The sequence below is a fragment of the Podarcis erhardii genome (genome assembly GCF_964252035.2).
Source record: "Podarcis erhardii genome assembly, chromosome: 1".
NCBI lineage: Eukaryota > Metazoa > Chordata > Lepidosauria > Squamata > Lacertidae > Podarcis > Podarcis erhardii.
The window spans coordinates 135,652,267-135,677,887 of NC_138497.1; the positions used below are offsets into that span (position 1 = coordinate 135,652,267).

A 25,621-nucleotide genomic window follows, 5' to 3' on the forward strand; every position below is an offset into this window, starting at 1 on the left:
ACATACACTCTCAGCCAGAGCCAGTTTGCCAAGCAGAAAAACTCCTGGCCGGCCCTGAACACGGCAACGACAACATCCACGGCCAGGCCAAGAACCAGCCAGCAGCCCAACTTGGAGGAAGGGAGATCGCCCTCCGGGGAGCGGGGCCAGGTCACAGCGGCGCCTGCGCAGTGAGGGGGCAAGCGGGCTTCCCTGACGAGCTCGAGGGAGCTTACAGAGAAAAACAAGCTCAAAACATAGGAGGAAAACAATTTTTAAAATAATAAGAATTGAATATGGATAGACTTTATAGGCTGTGAACCGCCCCGAGGCCTCCAGATGAAGAGCTGTATATAATAAATAGTAATAACATACATAATTACAATAAAAACATAAGGACAACAGCAAAAAGTACGTTCCCTGTTTTGTTTTATATTTTTATCTGCCGGCCTTTTCCTTGACAGGAACTGAAAGTCAGCGCCTCCGGGGGAAGCGGTCCGGCGGCACAAAATTCCTCCGCCTTCCGGCCGGGCTCCCGGAGGGGCCTCCCGACGTCACCTTCCCGCGTCGCCCAATGCGGGCGCCGGATGCGGAGGGGCGGGGCAAGCAGGCCCCGCCCCGGAGCGGCCTTCTGTTGCTAGGGCCGCGGAGTCGGGTAGCAACGGCGAGGAGAGGCCGGAGGGCGCGCGCCCCGCGGAGCGAGCGAGGGAGGCAGCGCGGGTGGGCCGGGAGCGGCGTGCCGGGGCCTCCTCGCTGGGCGCCGGGCCTGGCCGGGGCTGCGGGGGCCATGCAGGGCTCCATGGTCCGCCGCACGCAGGAGCTGCTGGGGCGCGTGATCCGGAAGCCGCCCCTCACGGAGCGCCTTCTCAGCAAGCCCCCCTTCCGATACCTGCACGACGTGATCCTGGAGGTCAGCCCGGGCCCAGAACGGGGGGCGGGGGGAGGGGACCGCCGAAATGGCGCGGCCTGCGCTCCCCGGTTGCCAGGCGACGAGCGAGCGGGGAAGGAAGGGATGGGGCTCCCCCCCCCCCCCGCGCGCCGGGATTTCTTTTCTTAAGCGGTTTACAAAAGAGGAATTCTCGAAGGTTAACAGGCTGAAGCAGATGATAAGAATTCGCCTCCGCGGTGCTGGGCATCCCTTGTTCTTGGCAGGCGGCGGAAAGAGCGCAGCCAAGGCTGTTCTCATGAGGCAGGGAGTTCCAGAGGGCAGTCGGGTATCCATGCGGCGCCTGCAGCAGGGGAGGGGTCCCAGTGGGCACGTGCCGGGTAAAGCAGCTTCGTAGGTGAACTGCTCCCAAGTCCCTCAGAAGTGGGACTTGGCCATCCCCCCAGCCCCGCGCCCCCGGCCCCCATCACCATTCCCAGTTGTAGAATTCAGCAAGGTCGCCCACTCCCTGTCTAGTTTCTGTGCAGCTACCTACCCCTTTTAGCAGACCACAGGTTCCAAGCCAGTAAAAAGAGGCGCAGTATTATAAAACATCAAAATTGTATATATAGCCTTTGATCTTTTTAAAAAAATTAACAATCGCCCAGATGAAAAGCCCTCCCATATAAGCAGGCATATGAAGCCATCCTTTCAGTTGTTAGGCTTTTTAAATAAAAATAAAAATCTGATAGTAGCAGTCAGGGTTATCCCAGGTCTAGCAGGCTAGCATAGTAGGTGGAATACTGTTCTTTTGATTTCCACATGCCATGAAATAGCTTTACCTATGAATTTTTGTAAGTCAGGTTGCAGTTAAAGTTGCCTATGGAGGGAGATAGGGGAGAGACCCTAGGGGCATTGAAGGTGGTGTGGTGAAAGAATGGCATCCACCCTGCTATCCCTTCATTGCAGGTACAGTGGTACCTCGGGTTACAAACACTTCAGGTTACAAACTCCGCTAACCTGGAAGAAGTACCTTGGGTTGAGAACTTTGCCCCAGGATGAGAACGAAAATTGCATGGCGGTAGTGCGCCAACAGCGGGAGGCCCCATTAGCAAAAGTGCACCTCAGGTTAAGAACGGTTTCGGGTTAAGAATGGACCTCCAGAACAAATTAAGTTCGTAACCCAAGGTACCACTGTAGTCTTTTAACACTGAAAAAACTACCAGATTCATTGTATCATAATTTTCTCCGCAAAATAAATTAGATGTTAAATTCTTCACTTTGGCTTGTTCCCATACTGAAAATCTTCAGAAAGACATCTAAGTAGTTTTAAGCATTTACTGAAAGTGAAAGAGTCCAGTTTGCTGGTTGATTAGTCTTATTTTTCTGTTGGCTTTTATATGCTTTCACATTTTATTTTTATTACTGCCTGGCCTTCATTAGTTACCAAATTCAGACTTAATTTTTCTGTGTTAGATCTTCCTACCCTTGGTGGTGGTTCTCAAATAGTTTCCTAAGACTGTAAATGCTGACAACTTATTTGGGACTGTTCTATAGTTCTCTATTGAGGAAGGCTTCAAAAATGGCATCTCTAGAACACCATGCAGATAGAAGCTTCACCTGCCCAAACCTGCACTTCGTTGCCATAGAGTCATATGACGTATCATACAGAGAATTTTGGAGCTCTTACATATTACCAGCCAATGATAACATAGCAACTGACCCATAATATTCCCATGACCTACTGGTGGCTTCTCCCCTGACATTTGAGCAATACCTTCCTGGTCTTGTAACTTACTAAAAGCTGGTTTACTCATGCTTTTGTTTTACTCATCCAGTTTACTATGTCAGTGCCTTAACTGCAAGTTGCATTTGAAATGGTAATGAAGATAACCGTCTTCAAAACTAACTAGCACTGAAAAGTTACTCATTGTTTTGGAAGTTATCTATCATAATATTATCTGAACTGAAAATTCAAGCCCATCCAGAGTCTCACAAGAATCCAAGTTCCGTTCACCTACCCATCCCACCTGCACAGATACGTATCCATGTACTTATAATATTAGTTGCTAAAAAAATGCTTAATCTCTGTACAGATAACAGTTGTAACCGAAGAGTTGTTTTGTTATAAACAAAATGTAAGAATACCATAGAGCAGAATTTCTCCAGAGGTTGTCATGGACTGTCATGATCATCTCTACCATTATCTGTGCTCTAGTAACAATTGTGTATGCTTTGGCACAACCCCCCACCCCCTCCTGATAGAATTCTAATATATGTGAAGTGTCATTGAAAAGTCATAAAATCTGTAAACATTAGAAATCCTATAGAAAATCAGACATCGTAAATCAAGCTGCCTGCCAAATCCAGAAACAAACACATTCTTTTCTTTTATAAAGGTAATTAGATCAACTGGTTTCATGAAAGGACTGTACACAGAAGCAGAGATGAAATCTGATAATGTTAAGGTATGCAAACCCTTTAATTGTTTAAACTTTTAAATTGAGAGTATAACACACATGCACACTAATCTGATTATATGCCAGGAAGATCACAGTTTATGTTGAAATCTGGATAATTTTATTTAACTGCTTTGCCCTACCAGGATAAAGATGCAAAAATCGGCTTCCTTCAGAAAGCAATTGATGTTGTCATCATGGTGACGGGGGAACCTTTGGCAGTGAAGCCTGCACGTATTGTTGCTGGGCATGAACCTGAAAGAACCAATGAACTACTCCAGGCAATTGCCAAATGCTGTCTTAATAAGGTAGGATCTCCACACAGAGCTTTATCCGTGGACTTAAATCTTACCCAAGCACCATACCGAACTTGAGCTGGGGGGGAAAGCGAGGTTGGGGAGTCACAAGGGAACGGCACCTTGGGGACAGTTGCTGTGGAAAAGCTACATGCCTCTCTCACCACCACCAACTCAGTGCTTCCCTCTTGAAGTTTATCCTCCCAGTGCCCTTTGCAGTACTGTAGATACATAGCAACCAGGCATTTGTATACAAGAGTTGGCTAGTAACAGGTCTCATAACGAGTCTCCTGTTACTGAAGATCAGGCACTCATTAAGAATTCACTGTATAGTTAACTTACAGTACAATGGTATGCACTTCTACTCAAAAGGAAGTCTCTTGTGCTTAATATGTATCAATACATTGCCTGAAACTGGTTTAAAGTTAAAATCGCAAGAGCAATTTCAGAATTTCCCATCAGGCAATCTATTGCAAATCCCTGATTGCCCTGTTTGCAGCCAGTATTGCACACTTCAATCAGGCCTGACGCTCGCCCACTCTGTCCCTCCCTCCACAGCCCAGCTGCCGGCCACGGTATCAGGGGCTAGCTTAGCTGGTGGGCAGGAGACTCCCCACCCCCAAGTTGAGCAGTTCAATGAAGCCCTGATACCCCTCCGGCTCGTGTGAGCCAGTGCGATGTTGGAGCTTAGTAGGGCTGGGCAATGTATTCTGGCTACTTCTTCCTCTAAACTGGGGAGAAAGAAGCAGCCGAGATACATTTAGCTGCTGATATATCACAATGTTGAAAGCCACGTATCGCCCAGCCCTAGTGCTTAATGGGGTTTACTTCCAGGTAAATGGCTACAGGTTTAGACTTTGGTTTAAGAGCCTCTCCACTGGCAAAACTTAGAAGCTGGACGTCCACCTAACTGTACTGAATTCAGTGGAACATGCTCCTTATTAAGCATAATTAGGGTTGTTGCCCTAAAAGGAATTGTTCAAAATTGAAAGGAATGATAACTAAGATTGTATACATATTTTTCTTTTAAGACAGAAAGAAATCAGCATTGTGTATAGGATAGAAATGACTACTGCCAAGATTATGCTCAGTTTAACAGGTTCTCTCTTTGTAGCTATCCAGTGATGAAGCTGTTCAAAGAGTCCTTGCTGGGGAGAAGGCTGATATGAAAGGAGGGATATCATCTTCTAAAACCCAAAACAGAACAGAAGATCAAAGACCCCATAAAGAGGTGTTGTGAACAACTTTTGGGTTAAGGGGAGTATAAATAATTCTTGTTGCCTGAGCAACTAGAGAGAAGACTGTGTTACAATTTAATATTTTTACATTTTATTATATAGGGAAGAGGTGACTCAGAAATAAAAGACCGAAACTCAATTCAAGACCAAAAACCCAAAGAAGAGATAAAAGAGGAAGGGAGCAGGCGAAAAGAAAGAGAAAGTGACAAACATAAGGATTATGAGAACCGGCACAAAAATCTTGATAAAGACAATTTTAAAGAAGGTGAGAAACATGAAAGAGAGAGAAATAAGAATAGGTCAAGCAAACAGGGAAGAGAGTCAGAGAAAATCAGAGACAAAGAAAAAGGAGATGGGGAAGAAGAAAAAGAGGAGCATGATAAAGAAAGGGACAGAGAAAGGAAACAACATGAGGGTGGAAGAGAAAAAGACAGATTAAGAGAAAAAGACAAAGAGAGGGCCAAGGACAAGGAACATGAGAAGATCAGAGAAAGGGGAAAAGATCGAGAAAAAGATAAACGAAGGGAACGAGTGAAAGAGACGGAGCAGTCACGTGAACAAGGAAAGGACAAGGCAGATAAAAAGGTAAACGGATTTTTTTTTTAAAAAAAAAAAGGCATAAAGTAGCCATTGATGAGAACTGTAATTAGCAGATCTGTTGAACAATCTCTTTGTGTTTTTCTTTCGGTTTTGCACATGAGACTTCTGTGTGGAATAAGGCTTGCTTGTTATGAATACCTCGGGGCTAGGGTGGGTATCAAAATCCTGCACTGGGAAGAGCAAATGAATACAAATGTAACCTGGTTTGAGGGTGGCTAGTTAAACCAAAAGGCTACTGAGAGAAAAATAAGCAGTGGCTGCTTTCTCTTTGAAAACACAAAAACTATTTATACAAGTTTGTCTGTAGCACTAATCAGAACGTGTGGCTCCCTTGTAAGACAAAGCTCAGGAAAAACATGGTTATCTTCGTATTAGCAAAGCTAGAGATGGATTTTCAGAAATAAACCACAGGAAAATCTAGGGGCATGCTTCAGTTGCTGAACTGATTAAGGGAATACTATGGTATATAGTCTCTTGGTTAATAGGGTGCCCATCCTGATTGTGGAAAAAGTGTGGAAAATGTATATGGGAATAGATGTGTTAACTGTGTTTGAGGAATGAAATCCAGGTTCCCAAATGCTTTTTACAATAATAGCCTAATACCTATGTCCAGTGAAGTAATGTGTGAAACAGTCCTGAACCCATCTTAGATGCTCCATCCACTTTTTCATCTGGCCCCACCCACCAGTGGCATGTAGCCCCAAAGGTTGCTCATGGGAGAATGTGACCTTCAGATTGAAGAAAGGTTCCCCACCTCTAAAGCCAAACCATGGTCTAGCTCGCAGCAGCAGGAGGACCAAGGGAAGAGAGTAGCACACTCAGTCTCCTGTCTAGGAATCCTCATGTTCTCATTTGGCTTAGCATAATTAGCATAATTAGCTCCTACTAACCATTGCAAAAGTTCAGTATAAATATTTTTCTGTAGCTTACAGGATCAGAGGAGAATGTAACTAAAAAACCGTTGGAACGATCTGTAAAAGATAAAGCTGAGCCAGATAAAGAAGTAAGTAATCAAAAATACGCATTTTGCAAAGCAGTTCAAATGATTCATTTCTTTACTCAGTACAAGTGAAAATCAGCTTGTGATTTCAAAATATTAAAGCCATTTAAAAACTTATTTATTTTATTAACATTTTTGGTTTGACATTGCATGAACAAACCTTGTTTTATTTATCTGTGTACAGCATTTATACCCCACTCCTCTGTCAAAAAGGCTCCCAGAGCAAACTACTGATCAGTAAAAAAAGACCATCCCTGCTCTTAGACCTGCAACTAAATGACACAGTACCAAAGGAAAAAGGGAGAAGAAGGAAAAAGCCAAACTCAGGCCCCAGTTCTTATTTACAGGGTTCTTAGAATGTTCAGCTGAGATGGGACCTGTTCAGTGAGAGACAGAGTGAAGAGAAAGTGGTCTCTGGCCAGAGTAAACGAAGGGGTCCTTCTTCCCATCTTCCCTCTGCCGCAGCCTGATGCAATAGCTACTGCTGGGTGACACAGTTGATGGTTTGGCATGTGAATGAATCCAAAGGAAGATGCTTTACAGTCAGAAACCCTTGATGGGGGTGAGATGTCCACTCAAGGGAAAAGGGAGCTTGTTTAACTATTCCTGACTATTTCTAATAGTCTTCCTGATTTTGATGATTCATGCTGTGGTCAGAGAAAAACATATTACAAAGAAATCACAACGTAACCTTTTTAGAATTGCGTTATTGGTTAAGTAAACCTGGTGCTTGTTCCATTTTTTTTCTTAAATATTATCATTTTACTTCTGAAAAATGCTCCCAATGTTTTTTCATATTCCAAAATTGTGTGATGCATCTTCCCCTCAAGTTTATGGGCTTCTGGGCTTGAGTGAAATTTGTAGTGCAGATGAAATGTCACAAGGGACTCAACTCCAGTTCATTGTTTGGTGCATAGTTGAAGAGATGGGTAGAAAATGGGTTCTAGATAAATTCCCATACTTACACTTTTACTGAGGTGACCAGAGGTAAAGACAAAACTTTTAATAGTTACATAAGAGAGGAAATTTCAGTGCCAAATAACCAGCGGTATCTGCCAAAACACAACTGTTACAAATGCCTTGTGCTCCTTTTTCGCTATATTACTCCTTCTGGGAGCTTCTCCTATTTATCTTCTTCTTCTTTATGGAAAAGTGTACATGTATAAATATAAAATATGCCATCTCTTCATCACCTCCTTCCTTACCAATAGGGAGGAGCAGCTGCTCTGACCACAGTGTTTACACCAGTGCTCAAATTAATGGGGTAGGGGAATTTATGGAATCCACACCCCCCAACCCTGCTTCCTTCCCAAAATAGTAGCAAAGTGGGTTGCCACAAAAGATAAAGGCGCCAGGCTCCTTCAGCCCTGGTGGTGAATCTTGCTTACTCTGAAAGTGTGGAAAACTTCAGTAGACTGAAAAATTGTGAGTTGTGTGCTTTGTATATCTTTTCAAGAGTGAAAATGCAGCAAGATTATCAAGGCAACATTCAACAAAGGGACCAAGACAACGAGCCAAACCTGTTGGTGAAGGTAGCCAAAACAAGTCTTTTTGTTTCATTCTTTCCTGAGAATTCCTGAGAATTCCTGAATTTGTAGCACTTCATAATCTACGGTCCACGTAAGGCACAAAGGAAGCCACAGTTTCCCACTACATCAACAAGTGCTTCTCTTTTGTGTGCCAGAGGAGCTGGAAGCTTCTGCTTTTACTTTTTAACTAACTACAATTCTTTGCAACATGAATACATATGTACCTTGGAAGTTGAATAGAATTTGTTCCGGAAGTCTGTTTGACTTCCAAAATGTTCAGCTTCCAGGGCATGGCTTCCGATTGGCTGCAGGAAGTTCAGTTTCCAAAAGAACGTTTGAAAACTGGAACAATCACTTCCAGTTTTTGATCGTTTGGGAACCAAATCGTTTGGCAACTAAGCTGTTCGAATTCCAAGGTACGACTGTAACTGTATCAGTCTGGTTTGGGGGTCAAGTGTACCCTAGGAAAGCTGGAATTATAAAGTACTATAAAATAAAAAGCTGTAAAAGTAAAGTACTTTTAGGTTACAGAGAAGTCATTTGGGGTCAGTAGGACCCCGTGAGGTAAAGTACTTAAACGTATAAGAAAGGGTGTGAGATCTCACATACTTTAAAACACAAAACTGCATGTTGTTCAGTTAACATGTATATAACGTAATTAGAACAATTGCATAACCATAACAGTCTAATAATCACGAGGAGTTAATGATCCACAGCAACAATAAACTTCACAGAACTTGCAGCCATGGCCCACACTACTTAAGCAGCCTGCGTACAATTTCATTTTCACACCTGTGTGAGTTGAATGGACAACATGAGCGCAAAGGAGATGCAAGACCTTTCTCTTGGCCCCATCCCAGTCCTTATGCTGCTCTTGTCAGCTGTTCTTGAGTTCAGCTGTAACTTCCACAGCAAGGAACTGCTACCTGGGAAGCTTGTCATGTGATTTATGACCCTGGAAGATCAAGGTTCTTAATTGCAAGGGAAATCTACATGAACAGAAAAGGTCATGCGTCACAGGGACATGTACTTTAAAGTAAGAAGTGAAAATTTGCAATCTTTGTTTTGGTATGTGAAAGAGAAGGATAGGGGAGTAGGGAGCCGATTTATTCACATAGCAGGAAACAATGGTTTCCCCCGTGTCTTTATCAGGTCTCTGCATATTTTAGTGTTTCTAAGGTTATAGTACTAGCTGCTAATGTTGTAGCAGGAGATATCTGTCAGTGTACAGCTTTGATAGTTTGAAGAAGTAGTAGCACAGCCATTTGATAAATCGGCTAGGTAACATTATGGTGAAGATCTTGATGAAGTATCTGCATAACTCTGCCAAATCTAAACATGTTTAAATGATCTTAATAGCATATAGTACACATTTCTCTGTGAATTCTCTCATGTCAGGGCGAAAGGAAACTAGTAAAAGTGTATCTAGTGGTGCAATTGAAAGAGCAGCTAACATGTTAAAACAGAAAATTGAGCCAGTTATTACAGCACAAGAGCCAGGTAAGAAAAGGCAAAGCTCTCTTGCTTCGTCTTTGAGCACTAACTAGATGTCAGTTTTTTATAAGTGCTATAATTACAGCTTTTGTTTTACCACGTATCAAATCAACATACAGTGTGTTGATGAAGTGCTTTTGAATCCAAGAGAGCTGATGTACTTTAGTCACTAAGACATTGTGCTACAAATCAAAAAGTCCCTATTGCAAACCGTGTGTCTATTTAGATCTCCCTGGGTGAGTCTCATTCAGATGTAGTCACTTATCTTCAGTATAAGATGATAATACTGACGTGGCCTACAATGTTGGAAGTGATGATAAGTATTATTACCAATCTTTAATGGCAAGAATTGCTAATACGTTTAGGGCAGGAGTTTGCCAACCTTGTAAGTGGCAAATCATTGGGGACTCCCCAAATGCTACTGCCTTCCGTAGCAGAGACATGATGGCTAAATGGAAAATTTGCCAGCTCCTTTCCTGAATATCCCAATAAATTTTCTTCTCCTGCCTCTGATGAGAGGGAATTGGGAAGGGTATTCTGTCCCGAACTATCAGCCTAGAAACTGAAACTGTAGTTTTTGGGTTTCCAGAACTTTTGGCAAACATGTTTAGGAGAGAGTTTTTAGAGAGTGGAGGGTGAAAACTTGTATTGTCTTGAACAATGACCTGAAGTAATATATAGCACAGCACGTTGTTTCTTTAACCAGCTTAATGGCTTCCTACCACAAACTTTTATGCTAGGAATATTAATGGGAGCTAATATCATTGCAGCTACACTTGCAGATGAAAAACCGGCAACTGTTTTACATGGAAAAGCTGAGCCAGAAATTGCAGTAAAACAGAGAGGTAAGCAAAACAGTAGGCACTTTTCTGTGCCCTCTTTGGAAGGTTATCTTTTCAGAGCCATTGTTTCTTTGCACTGTAGAGCTTCATGTTTTGTTTTAACCTCTTTTTTAAAAATTCCCTTCCATGTCAATGCCTTCCAGGGTGTAACTTGAAGAGACTGATAGTCAAAGTATTAGCTTACCAGACATAATTATCATAATAGATTTGGAATTTTTGATTCCCCTGCCATATTTGTTGTAAAGAATAGACTCTTTTCAACATAGTTTTTTTTTCTCTGAAGAAGAAATAGAGACTGATAAGGTCAAAAGCGGCTATTACTAATTAATAGCTTGCTGCCTGGAGCAATTTTGCTGTTTTTCCCCTAGGGTGAAAATATGGCATCCCAGGACAAACTGAGGGAAACATGTTGTGTTTGATGTGTGTTTGCATTTTCCTGCTCCACTCCCCGAATCGTACACCCTGACCTCACAGAATGTGAGCCTACCTTTCTAGTAGATGTACGGCAACAATCCAGTAATCAAGAAGAGTGTTTTGTGTTGCTGTCCTGCATACAAACAGTGGAGTGTCTAATCCAATTTTTTTGCTCCTAAGCATGAGGAATAATTAGTATGTATTTATGTTGCAGGTGACTCATCCAGTGATGCAGGTAAAAATTATGCTGAATTTTAACACATAATCATTTTTTTAAAATTTTTAAAGAGAATTTTAACTATAGTGAAGTAGAGCTTAGAAAGAGACAGCTTTTTCATATTGGTAGATGGCTATTAATCTAATGTTAATTTGTTTTTACATTGGAATACAATAAATGTCACATAAGCAGTAAAGGAGAAATAGATTGCCAATTGGCCTTGGTTTCATATGCAATATTGAATTTATCTCTGCAGCATAATAATGACATCTGTGTGTGCTGGGAGGGGAGGTTCTGCTTATTTCAGTATTAGAAAAGAAATTATTATTATTTATTGAATTTATATATGTTACCAGCATTTGGTATTTGTACAGTTTTCAAAATGACAGATTGTTTTGTTTCATAGAAGGAGATGTTTTGAACACTGCTGCCCCTGAAAAAATTGTTATTTCTGAAAATAGTGAAATTACTAATGAGATTCCACCTCAAGTCACCCAAAGGTATGTCTGTATCTTCCCTTTTATTAAAAACTAAAAATTTGGGGTACAATCCAGTTTATGTTATGCACTTAAATGCTACTTATTTCCGTTAGAAAGATTTGAACATTATTAATTCATTAATTTAAGTCAGTGTGTGTAAACTTGCTTATGGTTTGGATTGTAACCCCATGAATTTAAACTGACAATGGCTTTATGGCACATTACAGTAGATAGTAAATTGACCATAATCAGGGAATTCATCAGAGCCTATAAAATTGTAAAAGCTCAGATCAAACTGTAATATAGTAGTACCTCAGGATACGAATGGGATCCGTTCCAGAGCCCCGTTTGCATCCCAAATGGAACGCAAGACGTGTCTGTGCACTCACGGGTCGAGTTTCGCCGCTTCTGTGCATGCATGTGACGTCATTTTGAGTGTCTGCGCATGCGCGAGCGGCGAAACCCGGAAGTAACACGCTCTGTTACTTCTGGGTTGCCGTGGAGCGCAATTCAAATGAGCTCAACCCGAAGCACATTCAACTCGAGGTATGACTGTATTACTCAGTAAACTGTGATTTGCTAATTAAGAGGTAGCTAAGAGTTCCCGGCTCCTTTCCCCCCTTCCCCCAGAATAATTTCCCCCCTGCCCTTGTTGGCATTAAACATGGTTTAGAATTGCAAGTGCACAAATGTTAGCCTGAGAATAATAGAATTGTAGAGTTGGAAGGGATCCCAAGAGCCCTTTAGCGTTGCTAACCTTGGTTGTTGTTAATCATAAACCACAATTTGAACCCATGTTTGAATTCTTCTGAATTTTAGATTGTAGTTACAAGAAAACCAATTTAGGAGTAAACTGTGGTTAGGACCAATAGCACACAACAATGGACATTTGCTCTGGAGTGGGAATGTATGTCTCCAAAACTCCTAATTTACAAACGATGGTTTTCAAGGAATCAACGTAACACCTGCACTGAACCACAATGTTGTTGAAATATGACTTACTCCTAAGTTTGTTGTTTTCTACTGTTTTGCCTTTAATGTTTGTGGCACTTATTCTAATATGCATTATTATGCCTGAATAGAAACAACAAAGAGTAAAATTAAATGTAATACATAAATTTTAGATTAGAAACATTTGAGCTCTTACCTCTTTAGATGTAATCCAATTTGAAAGGTCGTCTTCCCCAATATAGCAGTACCTTCTGGCATGGCGTCCTTTGTTGTAATGAACGGGAGAGCCTGCGTCCAAGTCAGTGCATTCTCAGAGCTATGGAAAAAAACAGTTCTTACGATGAATCTGATTTTGGATGCTCAAACTGAAACAAACATTCATATTAAGTGGAAGAAGAGCCTCCTGGATAAGCCCAGTGACCTATCTAGTTACAGCACCCTGTTCTCAGAAGGGCCAGCCAGATGCCTGTAAAGCCTGAAAGGGCACAAGGGCAACTGGCCTTCAGAGACTTACAGTGGTGCCCCACAAGACGAATGCCTCGCAAGACGAAAAACCCGCTAGACGAAAGGGTTTTCCGTTTTTCGAGGCGCTTCGCAAGACGAATTTCCCTATGGGCTTGCTTCGCAAGACGAAAACGTCTTGCGAGTCTTGCGAGTTTTTTCCCTCCCCCCCCTTTTTCTAAGCCGCTAATAGCCGCTAATACCGCTAATCCGCTAATAGGGATGCTTCGCAAGACGAAAAAACCGCTAGACGAAGAGACTCGCGGAACGGATTATTTTTGTCTTGCGAGGCACCACTGTACTCTTCCTTTTCTGCATGTGGGCCTAGAACATACCCATTGGGGCTTGTAGCCATTGATTTCTCCATTGATTGCTTCATCCTCCCTAAGTCTGTTTCATCCTTTTTAGAAGCCGTCCAATTTCATGGCCATCACTACTACTTGGGGCAAATGTTGATTTGCATTATTAATATTAAGCTTATTAAATTATGCAAGTTGCATTCAGCAGGAAAAGATCAGCCTCGGGTTAATTTGTTATATCCCTTCAGTCATTTATCTACAGCATTGTACATCCAATCAGCATTGTTCAATCAAAATGAAATATATTTCAATTCCGTTGATTTCAGTGGAAGTGAAGTATGTGTTTTACTGTTTGGGATTGAAATCAGGGTACTGTACTGTACTTTGGCTGAATTTTGGGGGGAAGGGGGGTCTGGCTTTGAATCTCCTTGTGTTCTGATTAGAATACAATGAATTAAGAATTAAACAATTCTTTAATTGCATTGTATTTTCTTTTTTAATGAAGGCACGCCAGTGCTTGTTAAGATTTTTGCAAATTGCTCAAAATAAGTGGTCTCACACACTAATTTGTGTTAAGAAAGGAAATGCTCTTTACCTCCCTTTACAGAAGACTTCCACGACCCAGCAGTGCAAGGCCAGCCCCACCCCGGATAAAACGCCAAGAAAGTGCAGAGGTTTTAGCACCAGAGAGGTCAGGAAATATTTTATATTTCTGCTGTCAGATTGTTCTATAGTTCGTTTTATTATCAAGTGTGTGTTAAACTTTATAGTTTGTTTTATTATCAAGTGTGTGTTAAACTTTCTAGGCCTTTAGAAGACTAGAAGACTAGAAGATTGTCCTCAACACAATTTTTCCTATTGATGTGGTATATTCATAAATGCGGTTATTCCTCAAAAGGTTGACGTAATGTGATAGTTACAGCAAATTAGACTGCAGTCCTACAGCATCCATGATGATGGCATACTCTTGAGTCTCTCCTGTTTCTGCATTAGAATGCTGAGAAACATAAGTGTTTCTAAGCTCAGAGGAGAAAACCTTTATTTTGTTTACAATATTGTCAATAGTTTTCATTTTCATATTTTTCCACATTTTTGGGGAAGTGGCCATAAGATAATGTAGACTTTTCTCTGTGTGTCCCTTCCCCAGCTTTCTGCCCTGACTAGCATCAGATGAGCAGGGCTTTGGGTTTTGCAGTTCTTGTGCCACAGATTCTTTTACACCCCCACACAACTGCTCTGCTCATAAATCAGTGGAACTTTAAAAAATGTAATACTAAACTGTACAAATTTCTGATCTGGTAAGTTAAAAATAATACATCTTGTGTTCTTAAAGTAGGTACAGGTTGGATCCAGATTTGAGTTACGCTTTAGTCACATTAGAATAAATGAGACTTAAGTAAATCGTTACCTACTGGTCCCATAGTTTTCGGTGTGGATCCAATTAAAAGTAAATGTTGTGTACATTTCAGTTCCACTCCTCACCCAACTTGCCATCTTTATGGGGTAAATAGCTTGAAAATTCCCAAAACCTTTTTATCTTTAGACAGGACTGGATACCCGTTTTTCTTTTAAAGAAAGGATTCTACAGTATTTTCTGCCTTGAATGATCTCTTGCAACACCATGCCTGAAGTATAGTCCTGTTCTTCCTTTCTTTTAGAAATGGCAGTGCCAAAATAGTGACAAATGTCATTATAGACAAAGAGGAGGAGGAAGATGACGATCAGTTTGTTGTGGAGGCAGCACTGCATCTGCCTGAAATGGCAGAAATGGCAACGGTTGGTTAATACATTTTCTCATACAGATGTGAACCAAGCATTAACTTTGTGTTGTCTGCTGCTTCCTTTGGTCTCTTTCTGAATAGAGTTCCAGTGGTATGCTTTATGCTTGATATTGAAGCATGATGAATGGAAGTGAGTCTAAGCTGGAAGCACCCTTCAGCCCCATTAGGAAGTTTGTGTTGTCATTGTGTCTGATTAAGGAGAGGAACAGTGAATTAACAGTTACAGGCAGCCTAGAAGCCTAAAGCCCTTGCTTCCATTTCATAATTTTGCCAGAGTATGAGGTGCCCCTGATTACCTTAGAACGGCTGCTGTGGGACCCCCTCCCTCTGTATTTTATATTATGAGCATCTGGCGCAAATCCCATTGATAGTCAAACCACATGTCATCTTGATTGGTCCATGCTCCAAGTTGTACAATTGAGCTCCCTTTTTATTTTACAGGGACGGATGATAGAATTGTAAAATACAGTTCTCAAGTTGGCAGATCAGTGGGTGTTTTTGGGTGGTAAGGTGGCAGGGAGGCAGTCGCTATTCTTAGAACAGAGAGAAAATGAACGGTCAGCTCTCAAGTATTATTGTCTCCTTACTTGTCTAGCTTTAATTTATTAACTTCCCTTTGATTTCTGTTGTTCAGGAGGCAACAGTAGAGTTGGAAGAAGATGAGAAACATGGCAAGTCTTTTTATTTTCTTAAGGTTTTTCTTTACTTGCTTGTTTGTGATTAAGTCCCTCATAACTTGTCACTTCCTATATCCTTGTTCTTCCTTTCAAGATTCAATGCATATGCAGTCCAATTCATGCTTTCTTGTCAACTACTTGCTTTGACTTGGGATAACTTCAAGATCCCTTTCCATCCTTTTTGTTCCTTGTTCTTAATGAAACTTGGCACAAGTACAATGATTTTGACACTTGTCAGGTCTTCGATAGATCCAATGATTGTAATCCAATTAAAAATATGATACCTTCTCTTGCTGACTTTTATTATACCTTAGTGGCCGTAAGTACATTATAGGAGTTTCAGAAAGAATGTTTCATTTCAATGTTCTATACAGAAGAAACTAGTTGGGTGTATGAACCAAAACTGAGCCACTATAAGCACTTTTTAGAGAGGTCTTTTGCAGTTAAGAACTATATTGTTTTATCTTCAACAGGTGGGCTTGTCAAAAGAATATTGGAAACAAAGAAAGATTATGAATTGTCCCAGTTGCCAAAATCTGCTGAGAAGGTAATCATGCAATGAACCTCAAAGAATTGAGTGTTCTTAGTTGCTAATTCTTCAGTGTTTTCATTCCAACCTCTTTTTCAACGTTGTATTGCTCTGTATCCTACAAAGTTAAACTAATGTCAACAGATTTCCAAAGAAGGAACATTTTTAGTAACCTCTTATAAAATAAAATAAAAGTGGGTGGCGCTGTGGGTAAAACCTCAGCGCCTAGGACTTGCCGATCGTATGGTCGGCGGTTCGAATCCCCGTGGCGGGGTGAGCTCCCGTCGTTCGGTCCCAGCTCCTGCCCACCTAGCAGTTCGAAAGCACTCTTAAGTGCAAGTAGATAAATAGGTACCGCTTTATAGCGGGAAGGTAAACGGCGTTTCCGTGTGCTGCGCTGGCTCGCCAGAGCAGCTTCGTCACGCTGGCCACGTGACCTGGAAGTGTCTCCACTTAAGTGCCCCCGGCCTCTTAAATGAGATGGGCACGCAACCCTAGAGTCGGACACGACTGGCCTGTACGGGCAGGGGTACCTTTACTATAAAATAAAAACACCTAGCAGACACTGTTACGTTTTATGAAGCATGTATGTTAAAGGCTGTCTGGTTCAATAAAACCAGGAGCACTTTACTTCCCTCATCACTCCAGCAAACCTCTAGCACAAGTCATGTGTGCATCTGCTATGCTCTTGGAAGAATCTGCCCATTATCCTGTGCTTCCTAACAACAGACTTGTTGAGCCTGCGATAAGAAGATCATAAGAAACCCCACCAGCGGTGTTGGGTTAATGGCAGTGTGGGCTGGGCTGCACTGCTGATCTCTTTTCCCAGCATCGCATGTTGCTGCTGTGTTGCAGAGAAGGGGAGAGACGAGGCCGCAGAGAGCTTGGCACAGCAGCAGGGGTGTCAGATTGGCTCTGTTGCTGTGCCGCTGCTAAGGTCCCTACTGCCTTGTCCCTCCCTCCTGGTAACTGGCAGCAATGTGCAGCATTGAGAAGCCTGATCAGCAGCTCCTGTTGGTTGCTACTGTTTGATAGCCAAACAATCATTGCTATCATCAGGTGACAAAGTGACTTCAATATTCTTTGTTGAGTTTTGGTTATGCATAACTCTGCTGCTGAACATGCTGTGGCCTCAAGTTAGAAACCTTCATATTGACCCAAATGAATCCATCCTAACCCACAAGGCAGGTCCCAAACACAGCAAGTCATACTGGGAGAGAACCAATCATGGTTCTTTTGGACACAATCCTTTCCTCAGGCAGGTCCAAGAGAACTAGCCTCAAAAGCCCAGCTCCCTCTTCACTGCATACGCATCCTGTCTGCAGACATATACCTTCTGTTGCAGGCTGCATCGTACTTATGCCCCACAACCTGTTCTTTTTTACCCACATTCATTATATCTTTATTATTTGTTGAAATGTGTACATAAGCACAGTCGTAACTTGGATCCCAAACGGCTTGCGACTTGAACGTCTTGGCTCCCAAATGCCGCAAACCCAGAAGTGAGTGTTCTGGTTTGCTAACGTTCTTTGGAAGCCGAATGTCCGACGCACCTTCTGCGGCTTCTGATTGCGTGCAGGAAGCTCCTGCAGCCAATCGGAAGCCGCACCTTGGTTGTCGAACGTTTTTGGAAGTTGAACGGACTTCCGGAGCGGATTCCGTTCGACAACCAAGGTACAACTGTACTTCATTGCTGCATCACTGAATCTCCCTGTGTGCTGGTGTGGATAGATTTTGGATAGATTTTCCCCAGGATTATGACCTGGGGAAACCAGAGCTTTTAAATCCCTCTCTGCTGTGAAGCTAACTGGGTGTCTGTTTCTCAGACTGATGTACCTCACAGGAATGTTGTGGGAAGAAAATGGATGGATGAGAGGAGAGTAGTTTATGCCGTCCTTAACTCCTTGAAGAAAGAATGGCATAAGAATCTATTATTATTATTATTATTATTATTATTATTATTATCATCATCATCATCATCATCATCATTATTATTATATGTATATGCCATCCATCTGACTGGGTTGCCGCAGCCACTGTGTAGCTTCCAACAAAATATTCAAACACAAAAAACCTCAATCCTTAAAAGCTTCCCTGTACAGGGCTGCCTTCAGATGTCTTCTAAAAGTCAGATAGATTTTAATTTTCTTAACAGCTGATGGGAGGGCATTTCACAGGATGGGCACCACTTCTGAGAAGGCCCTCTCCCTGGTTCCCTGTAGCTTCGCTTCTCACAGTGGGGGAACCGCCAGAAGGCCCTCGGAGCTGGACCTCAGTGTCTGGGCTGAATGATGGGAGTGGAGACGCTCCTTCAGTTATACTGGGCCAAGGCTGTTTAGGACAATTGCACTCAGAAACGTACTGGGAGCCAGTGTAGATTCTTTGAGACCGGTGTTAAATGGTCCTGGTAGATCATAATGATTTCCTGTAATGATAGTAGTAGCTAGTGCTACAGAGGAAAAACCTGTTTCACCCCTCTTACACCTTTGTCATGTCCAGAGCAGGAAGTTCTCTGCTTGGAGAACTTAGTTGGTGGAGATCGCATGTAAGGTGTTTAGTCATATAGTAAGAGAGGCAGTGAACATTAAATCCTAAGCCAAACAAGTCAAAAGCAGAATCTTAAACTGGCCTTGGATAATAATGGGCATACAGTAAATAATGCAAATAATGTAGTTTTGGCTGTGTGTCCTTTTGCATCTCTCTGCTTTAACAGAAGGTGTGCTATCTTTGTGATCATTCTTGACCATTGCACTATTTTCCAATGGCAGAATTGGGCTAAGGTGAGCGATCTTTAATTATTAATTAGTATTGGTTTCATTGATGTGTCTCAGAACACACCCATTTTCTATTTTTATCTTTTGGTTTTCAAATCTATCCCATATATTTAATTCACCCCATAAACAACAATCTCGTTCATTCACTTCAGTCTATTTGTGTGTGTGTTTTTTTTAACAATTAGGAAAAACCACTTTTGTCAGAAGCAGCAAGGAGAAAAGAGAAGGATCTAGTAGCAAAGGAAATCGAGAAGTTCCGTGGATCCATTCAGGCCCTTTGTCGGAGCGCTCTCCCCCTTGGGAAAATCATGGACTATATTCAGGAAGATGTGGATGCCATGAAGAATGAACTCCAGATGTGGCAGAATGAAAATAAACAACTTGAAGAGGCCCTACAGAAAGAACAAAGGTGAGAATACTGAGAAGTTGCACAGTTGCCGCGCAATTGGTTAATCCAAAACAACATGCATAGAGTTTTGTGATGCTAGTCAGGTCTAGGAGGGCCAAGCTGAGGGAGAAGGTGTATCCCAGCAGTGAAGGCTTCTACTGCAGTAAAATATGGGCAGAGTTAGAACAATCCCACAAACTTAAATGGTGTGAGCTAAGTATATCGTCATGGTAGTAGAAGCAAATGCGCAGGTGCTGTTCCCTCTGGGGTCATGTCACTAAAGTGAGCAACTCAGCAGCCTAACACAAGGCTTCCCACCACTTATGTGTTGACCGGCACCCAGCTGAGCAGCCAGCCAAGCTCTAGCTCCAAGGAGGTTGGGCAGGGAGGTTTAAGGAATACAGCAGCACTGCCTGCCCTCTGCTCAAAGCAACCGCCCCTGAAAGTTGTGAGCCAAGGAGCTTCCTAGCTGCTGCCTCCACTGGGAATTGTGAGGAAGTTCCTTCCACCTGCCCAGTACACGAAGAGGACATTTGTTTGATTATATATATTTGTCAAGTCATCTCATGCAGTGATCCTCTAAGTAACATACAATATAAACATTGGAACATCCAAAATACAAACAATTCAGAATTGGGTGATTGCACTCAATCAACAATAAAGGACAAGTTATTTGCTCTGGCACACTCATATAAAAATGAAAACCCCTAAAACTAATTTCCAGCAGATTAGAAACTAAAATTGGAGATGCTGAAATAACATTAAATTGTTAACAGGCCTGGGAGCATAAGAAGGCTTGGTGCTGAAAAGACATTTAAATAGGTGTTAGGCAAATCTCTTTAAGGAGAGGTTTCCAGATACAGGGAAGGGGCCACTACCAAGAAGGTCCTCTCTTTGCCACCTTCCTTGCTTTAGTATGAGATGACATTCATAGGAGGGCCTCTATAGATCCTATTGGAGCTTGGGTAGGTTCACATGAGAAAAGGTGTTCCATTATATGCTGGGGGCCCAAGTGGTGTGGAGGTTTAGAAGGTAAAGCCAGCACTTTGAATTGGTCATGGAAATAAATTGGAAGTCACTGGAAGAAGGAAAGAATTGATGTAATATACTCAAAACACTTGTCCCAGTTAGCAATCTTATCACCATATTCTCCACTAGCTAGAGTTTCTAAGCTGTTGTTTTTGGCAACCCTATGAACGATACATTGCAGTTGTCCAAACGGAACGTTACTGCTGAAAGATGGACTGGAAACTTTATATATAAATAAATTCCAGTAGGTGGGCCATAAAGCAGTCAGTGGGTTAGCACTAGGCATAGGTGGGTGAGCAGAAACCCATCAGGATTTGGGGGCAAAGACTGAATATGCTTACCAATCTCCCTAATCTAGCATTTGTAGCTAGAGAACTACCCATATATAACAGAGGAAAGGTAGCTCTCTGCCTCCTCTCTGCCTAGCATGCTCCCTTTATTGCATTCTTACAAAACTCTGACCAACAAACTTTAGAAGCCCTCCTGAGGCTACAAAATGGTTCCAAAGCCTCAGAGACATTTATCAGCTTGGACTGTTTGATATCTAAAGCAGTCTTAGATTCTGAGGTGATCTGAATATCTCCAAGATGGGGGTCCTTGACTCTGCATTCCATGGGAATACCCAGCCCTTCAAAGGAATTCAGGGTGTTAGCATATGTGGATGATCTTGTTTTATCTGCAGGACAGTCCTTTAATTAGAGATTGTGACTTAACTAATGCTGTTCATAGCAAGAGTATTAAAGCCCCCAATACTACTCCCCCCCACCCTTTTCGCAATGCAACACTGACTCTTCCCGCTGGTATTAATGACAGGTGGATAGTACAAAGAAAGTTATGAAGCTGTTTCTCACCCCTGCTAAGTTATATAAAAACACTATCTTTATGATTAGTGATGAGGCTGAAGATAAGGCTTAAGATAGCTATCATTCCTATTTATATCAACTTTGTCAGGCAGATAGCAACTGTTCTTGTTTTACAGAATAGTAAACAGAGTAAGATGATTGCCTAAAAGCAGTTGAGGGTTTCCCCCCTCTGAACTGGGATTTGAGTGTAGAACTCTCAGAGCTCATTCCAACCTCCTGCTTGACCTCCTCTTCCCCTACCCACTACAGTGGTACCTCGGGTTAAGTACTTAATTCGTCCCAGAGGTCTGTTCTTAACCTGAAACTGTTCTTAACCTGAAGCACCACTTTAGCTAATGGGGCCTCCTGCTGCTGCTGCACCACTGGAGCACGATTTCTGTTCTCATCCTGAAGCAAAGTTCTTAACCCAAGGTACTATTTCTGAGTTAGCGGAGTCTGTAACCTGAAGCGTATGTAACCTGAAGCGTATGTAACCCAAGGTACCACTGTATAGGCAAACATTAGAGTGTGTGTGTGTGTGTGTGTGTGTGTGTGTGTGTTTGTTTGTTTGTAATATGTACTTCTTTTAGTTTCTCCCCTTACATTTGCTCTCTTTGCTTCAGATGTGCTTGTCTAGCCATAATTGTCTAGCCAAGAATTTTTGTGTAAGTTCCGTGTTTGTCTCAACAGTATTACAGACAGTGTTGTGGAACCATTGAAAGTAGAACTTGCGGAGCTGGATCAGTTGATCAAAGACGAACAAGATAAGATTTGTGCTAAAATGGCCAATGTTTTAAAGAATGATGAAAAAATTCAGAAGATGGTTCATAACATCAACTCAAGGAGGTGAACAATGGAACGTGAGAGCTGGAATGGATTTTCTTCTAAATAGAAGAAAGAAATCTTTGTGTTGAAAGAAATCTGTTGCATACAGCAGCAAATACAGTTTCAAATAAACTTATTCACGTGATGGTGTATGGCCTCGGGAGATTTATATTGTGTAGGTGAAATTTGCCATTTATTCAATGTTTGTAAAAAGCTTTAAAAAACAGTCAATGCAAAACATTCGCTATATTTAACCTATATTGTGATAGGTTTTCTATTGTCAGCAGAGCTCACTTTCCTGGATTATTTAATAACAATATACTCTGATCAGGTTTTGTACCCTTCATGTCTGGCATATGTGTGGCATTTTGAGCAATATATAAATATATTGTATGAAATTTTGGGTGTAGCTTGAATTTACTGTTGGAGTAGCTTGAAATATGACCTTTTGTTGGCAAACCCTTTAAGAAGAATTATTTAAAAATTCATGCAGATCAAGAAGCAAAATTGGGTTTATCTGTATTTTCTTAAGTCATACAAATAAGAAAGATAACAAAATAAGTTTATCTGAACACGTTAATTATATTTGCCTTTATTTACCTAGTTAAATACTTTTTCTCCAACTAAATGGCCAGTCATGTATGTTTTTACTTTAAATCATTCTGAGAGAATTTGAGCAGGGGGTGTATGCATTTTTTCATGGAGGTTTTTTTTGGGGGGGGATTTCAGTTTTTTTTAAGAGTACCTGCAATACTTGCACTTGGAGACCCCATAAATTTGGATGGTCTTGGTAATCAACCATATTTGTGGCTTCTAGCCTTGCCTAATGGAGTACTGTCTGATGTCATACTGAGTTGTGGAGACGTTCTTAAGTGCCTCTCATTGCAAAGTCAAAAATAATGCAGCTCTGGAATAGGCCTGAAACTTAACTGTTGCATTGCATTTCCAGGGTGCTAGAAACTCCTTCAAGGCATATTGAAGCAACAAATCTCAGCTCTTCTCCAACACTTGAGACAAAAGAATCCCTGCTGTTGTCCTCTGCTTCTGGGGTGTCCCAAGCACCTTGGAAGCAAACACAACACATATAAGCCCATCCCTCCTTCTGGTTTCTTAGTTCAGGAAAGGGATAGTGTGTTTGTGCAGATCTTCTGGAGCATTTGAGCCTTTCTGAAGTGTAGCCCAGCTGCCTCATAGTAATGATTTCCCAGCTTCAAATTTATGAAGAGGGTTGGGACTTCTTCACGTTGCATTGCACTTGCAGAGTGCTTAGAGTGCCTTAGAAACAGCACAACTGCATGGATTTCCCATCCCACTTTAACTTCAAGCTTGGAAGGACACCTGAGGCGTGTCATGCTTGGCAAAAGCGGGTAAGGATACACCATGCTGTGTGTGCTTGTGGACCATTGCTTATTGATGTCCCTGTGTCATATAAGCACAGACTACATATAATCTGAATCTTTTGAAACTACGCCATTATCTAAGTGAATGTGATTCACGTTTCCATCCCCTCCCCCCCCCCCCCCCGGTGGATTGGATTTGAGAAATCTCATGGTCTCTTCATTTGCGTATCTACCATCTCTCCATTTTCTCATAAAATTATATTTCTTATGGGTTAAGTATGGCTTGCTAGATGTTGCACAGGAGAAACGTAATGTGGGATATGGTTTGAAACCTTGTGCTTATTGACTGAGAAGTCTCAGAAATGTTTAAGGCTTGGAGAAAAATGCCATGTTGCAATAGTTTAGCAAGCTATTTAATAAATTGTGTGCACTTTATCAGTCTGACACCCTGATCAAAACATTTGGAAGTAATGACATTTACTTCCAATAAATAACACAGCTTAGGATAACAGTCTAAGTAAGCCCTTACTGAGGAATGTATATGATTTGTGTGCTGTCTAGTAGAGTTTTTGACTGAATGGTTCCCGCTGCCTTTATAAAGAAGCCATCCCAAAATTACAACAACAAATGTTTTTGCATATATTTCAAAGTAACTACAGAGCCTTAGTGTATGGTATGATTGTCATATTTGGAAAGGGATATTAGAAGTTAATTTGGGGAAAATGTCTTAAAAAGCATCAGCAGAAGTGCTGAACTGTTTTCAGCTGCAGTCTTTTCAAAATGCATATAATTGTATATAGGACTGAATTCAGCATTGAAAAAATCCCGTCACATTTAAGTGTGGATCTGTATATATGGTTAAAACTGTTTGTGTTAGAAGAATCCAGCATTTTCTGTATGTGAGTAAAAATGTACAGCCTAAAATATAAAATTTGTATTATAAATTTATTTTCTTTTTATATATAATAATTAAATGACATATTTTTTCTATGAATAGTGGTGTTTGGATTGTAGTTATTTTTGAAAGCCAATAAAATGAGAAAGAAGACTGTTTATAGAAACAAAGTATATACACAAAGTATCAAATGTGGTGACAATAATAATAATGCAACAAAACAACAACACCACGAACTGGCTTATAAGTATAAAACCAAATTTACTAGAATAATAACTAGAATAGAGATAGACTAGTAACCATTCAAGCAGAGATACTGGAAACATGGAGTGGATAAATGTACAACTGTATCGTAACAAGTTATATGTGCAATAAACTTTATACAGTGGTACCTCGGGTTAAGAACTTAATTCTTTCTGGAGGTCTATTCTTAACCTGAAACTGTTCTTAACCTGAAGCACCACTTTAGCTAATGGGGCCTCCTGCTGCTGCCGTGCTACCGGAGCACGATTTCTGTTCTCATCCTGAAGCAAAGTTCTTAACCTGAGGTAATATTTCTGGGTTAGCGGAGTCTATAACCTGAAGCGTATGTAACCTGAAGCGTATGTAACCTGAGGTTCCACTGTACAGACTGGATAAATGAACCATTCAACAAGTAGCATAAGTCCAATCACAGAACGGCAACCCCGTGCTGCCACAAGGGCAAGAGTAGCACACTGGAGAATATGAAAAACTTTCAAAGCTGTTTTTCAAAGATTGAACTGGATGAGATGTTCTTCAATAGGTCTTGAGTTGGAAACACAAAGCAAGTGGGCAAAAGGAGACCTGTTCTCCGGATATATTACAGGTTTCGCTACACGCTGTGCCTGTGAATACTTTCTTTATCCTGAGCAAGCCGTTTTGTATGACTGGCTTTTTGGACTGATGAAGCGTGCTACCCCCGAATGGTTACAAGTCTATTCTAGTTATTATTCTAGTAAATTTGGTTTTATACTTATAAGTCAGTTTGTGGTGGTGTCGTTTTGTTGCATGTTATATAAACAGTCCATGGTGACTGCAGGGGCACTTGCTACCTGCTGCAAAGTCTTTTCCACCTGGCCTGGAGGGCAAGGCCCAGACTCCAGCTTCTGGGGGGCACTCCTCCATCTAAACTGAAGGCTGGCCAGTCAGCTTCCTGGTTTTTTGGGGGGAGTGCCCAGGGGGCATGATCCTACCCTCTCTCACACTGAATGGTGTGAGGTCTTCCCAACATCGCTCACACCTCCAACCAGGCATTACCAAGCTATCTAGGCCCATGGACACATTTACAAGCCAAATAAACTCATGAGCACCTCGTGTGCTGCAACCAAGCACACATTGCAAGTGTGGTGTAGTGGTC

General features: G+C 41.6%; 1 protein-coding gene across 2 annotated transcripts; it reads left to right on the forward strand.

Annotated features, from left to right (window-relative positions):
* Positions 1-538: 538 nt before the first annotated feature.
* On the forward strand, positions 539-22,153 carry TRAF3IP1 (TRAF3 interacting protein 1). Of its 2 annotated transcripts, XM_081878022.1 has the most exons (17): positions 539-889; positions 3,244-3,312; positions 3,450-3,611; positions 4,714-4,830; positions 4,940-5,422; positions 6,363-6,440; positions 7,894-7,969; positions 9,365-9,466; positions 10,231-10,305; positions 10,931-10,951; positions 11,340-11,433; positions 13,771-13,854; positions 14,822-14,939; positions 15,579-15,615; positions 16,095-16,168; positions 19,110-19,333; positions 21,874-22,153. In XM_081878022.1, the coding sequence occupies exons 1-17, from the start codon at positions 554-556 to the stop codon at positions 22,031-22,033; spliced, it is 2,310 nt and encodes a 769-aa protein (XP_081734148.1). In that variant the 5' UTR covers positions 539-553; the 3' UTR covers positions 22,034-22,153. The 2 variants fall into 2 exon arrangements, with proteins under 2 accessions (XP_081734148.1, XP_081734147.1); XM_081878021.1 differs by lacking the exons at positions 10,931-10,951; positions 16,095-16,168; positions 19,110-19,333; positions 21,874-22,153 and having other exon boundaries at positions 15,579-15,712.
* Positions 22,154-25,621: the final 3,468 nt, after the last annotated feature.

Bases quoted from the DNA above. Each gene is read 5' to 3' on its own strand.
- TRAF3IP1 (XM_081878022.1), top strand. From the start codon at position 554: ATGCGGGCGCCGGATGCGGAGGGGCGGGGCAAGCAGGCCCCGCCCCGG. The intron at 4,831-4,939 runs GTGTTGTGAACA...TTTATTATATAG, and splicing joins ATCAAAGACCCCATAAAGAG to GGAAGAGGTGACTCAGAAAT. The intron at 6,441-7,893 runs GTAAGTAATCAA...TATCTTTTCAAG, and splicing joins AAGCTGAGCCAGATAAAGAA to AGTGAAAATGCAGCAAGATT.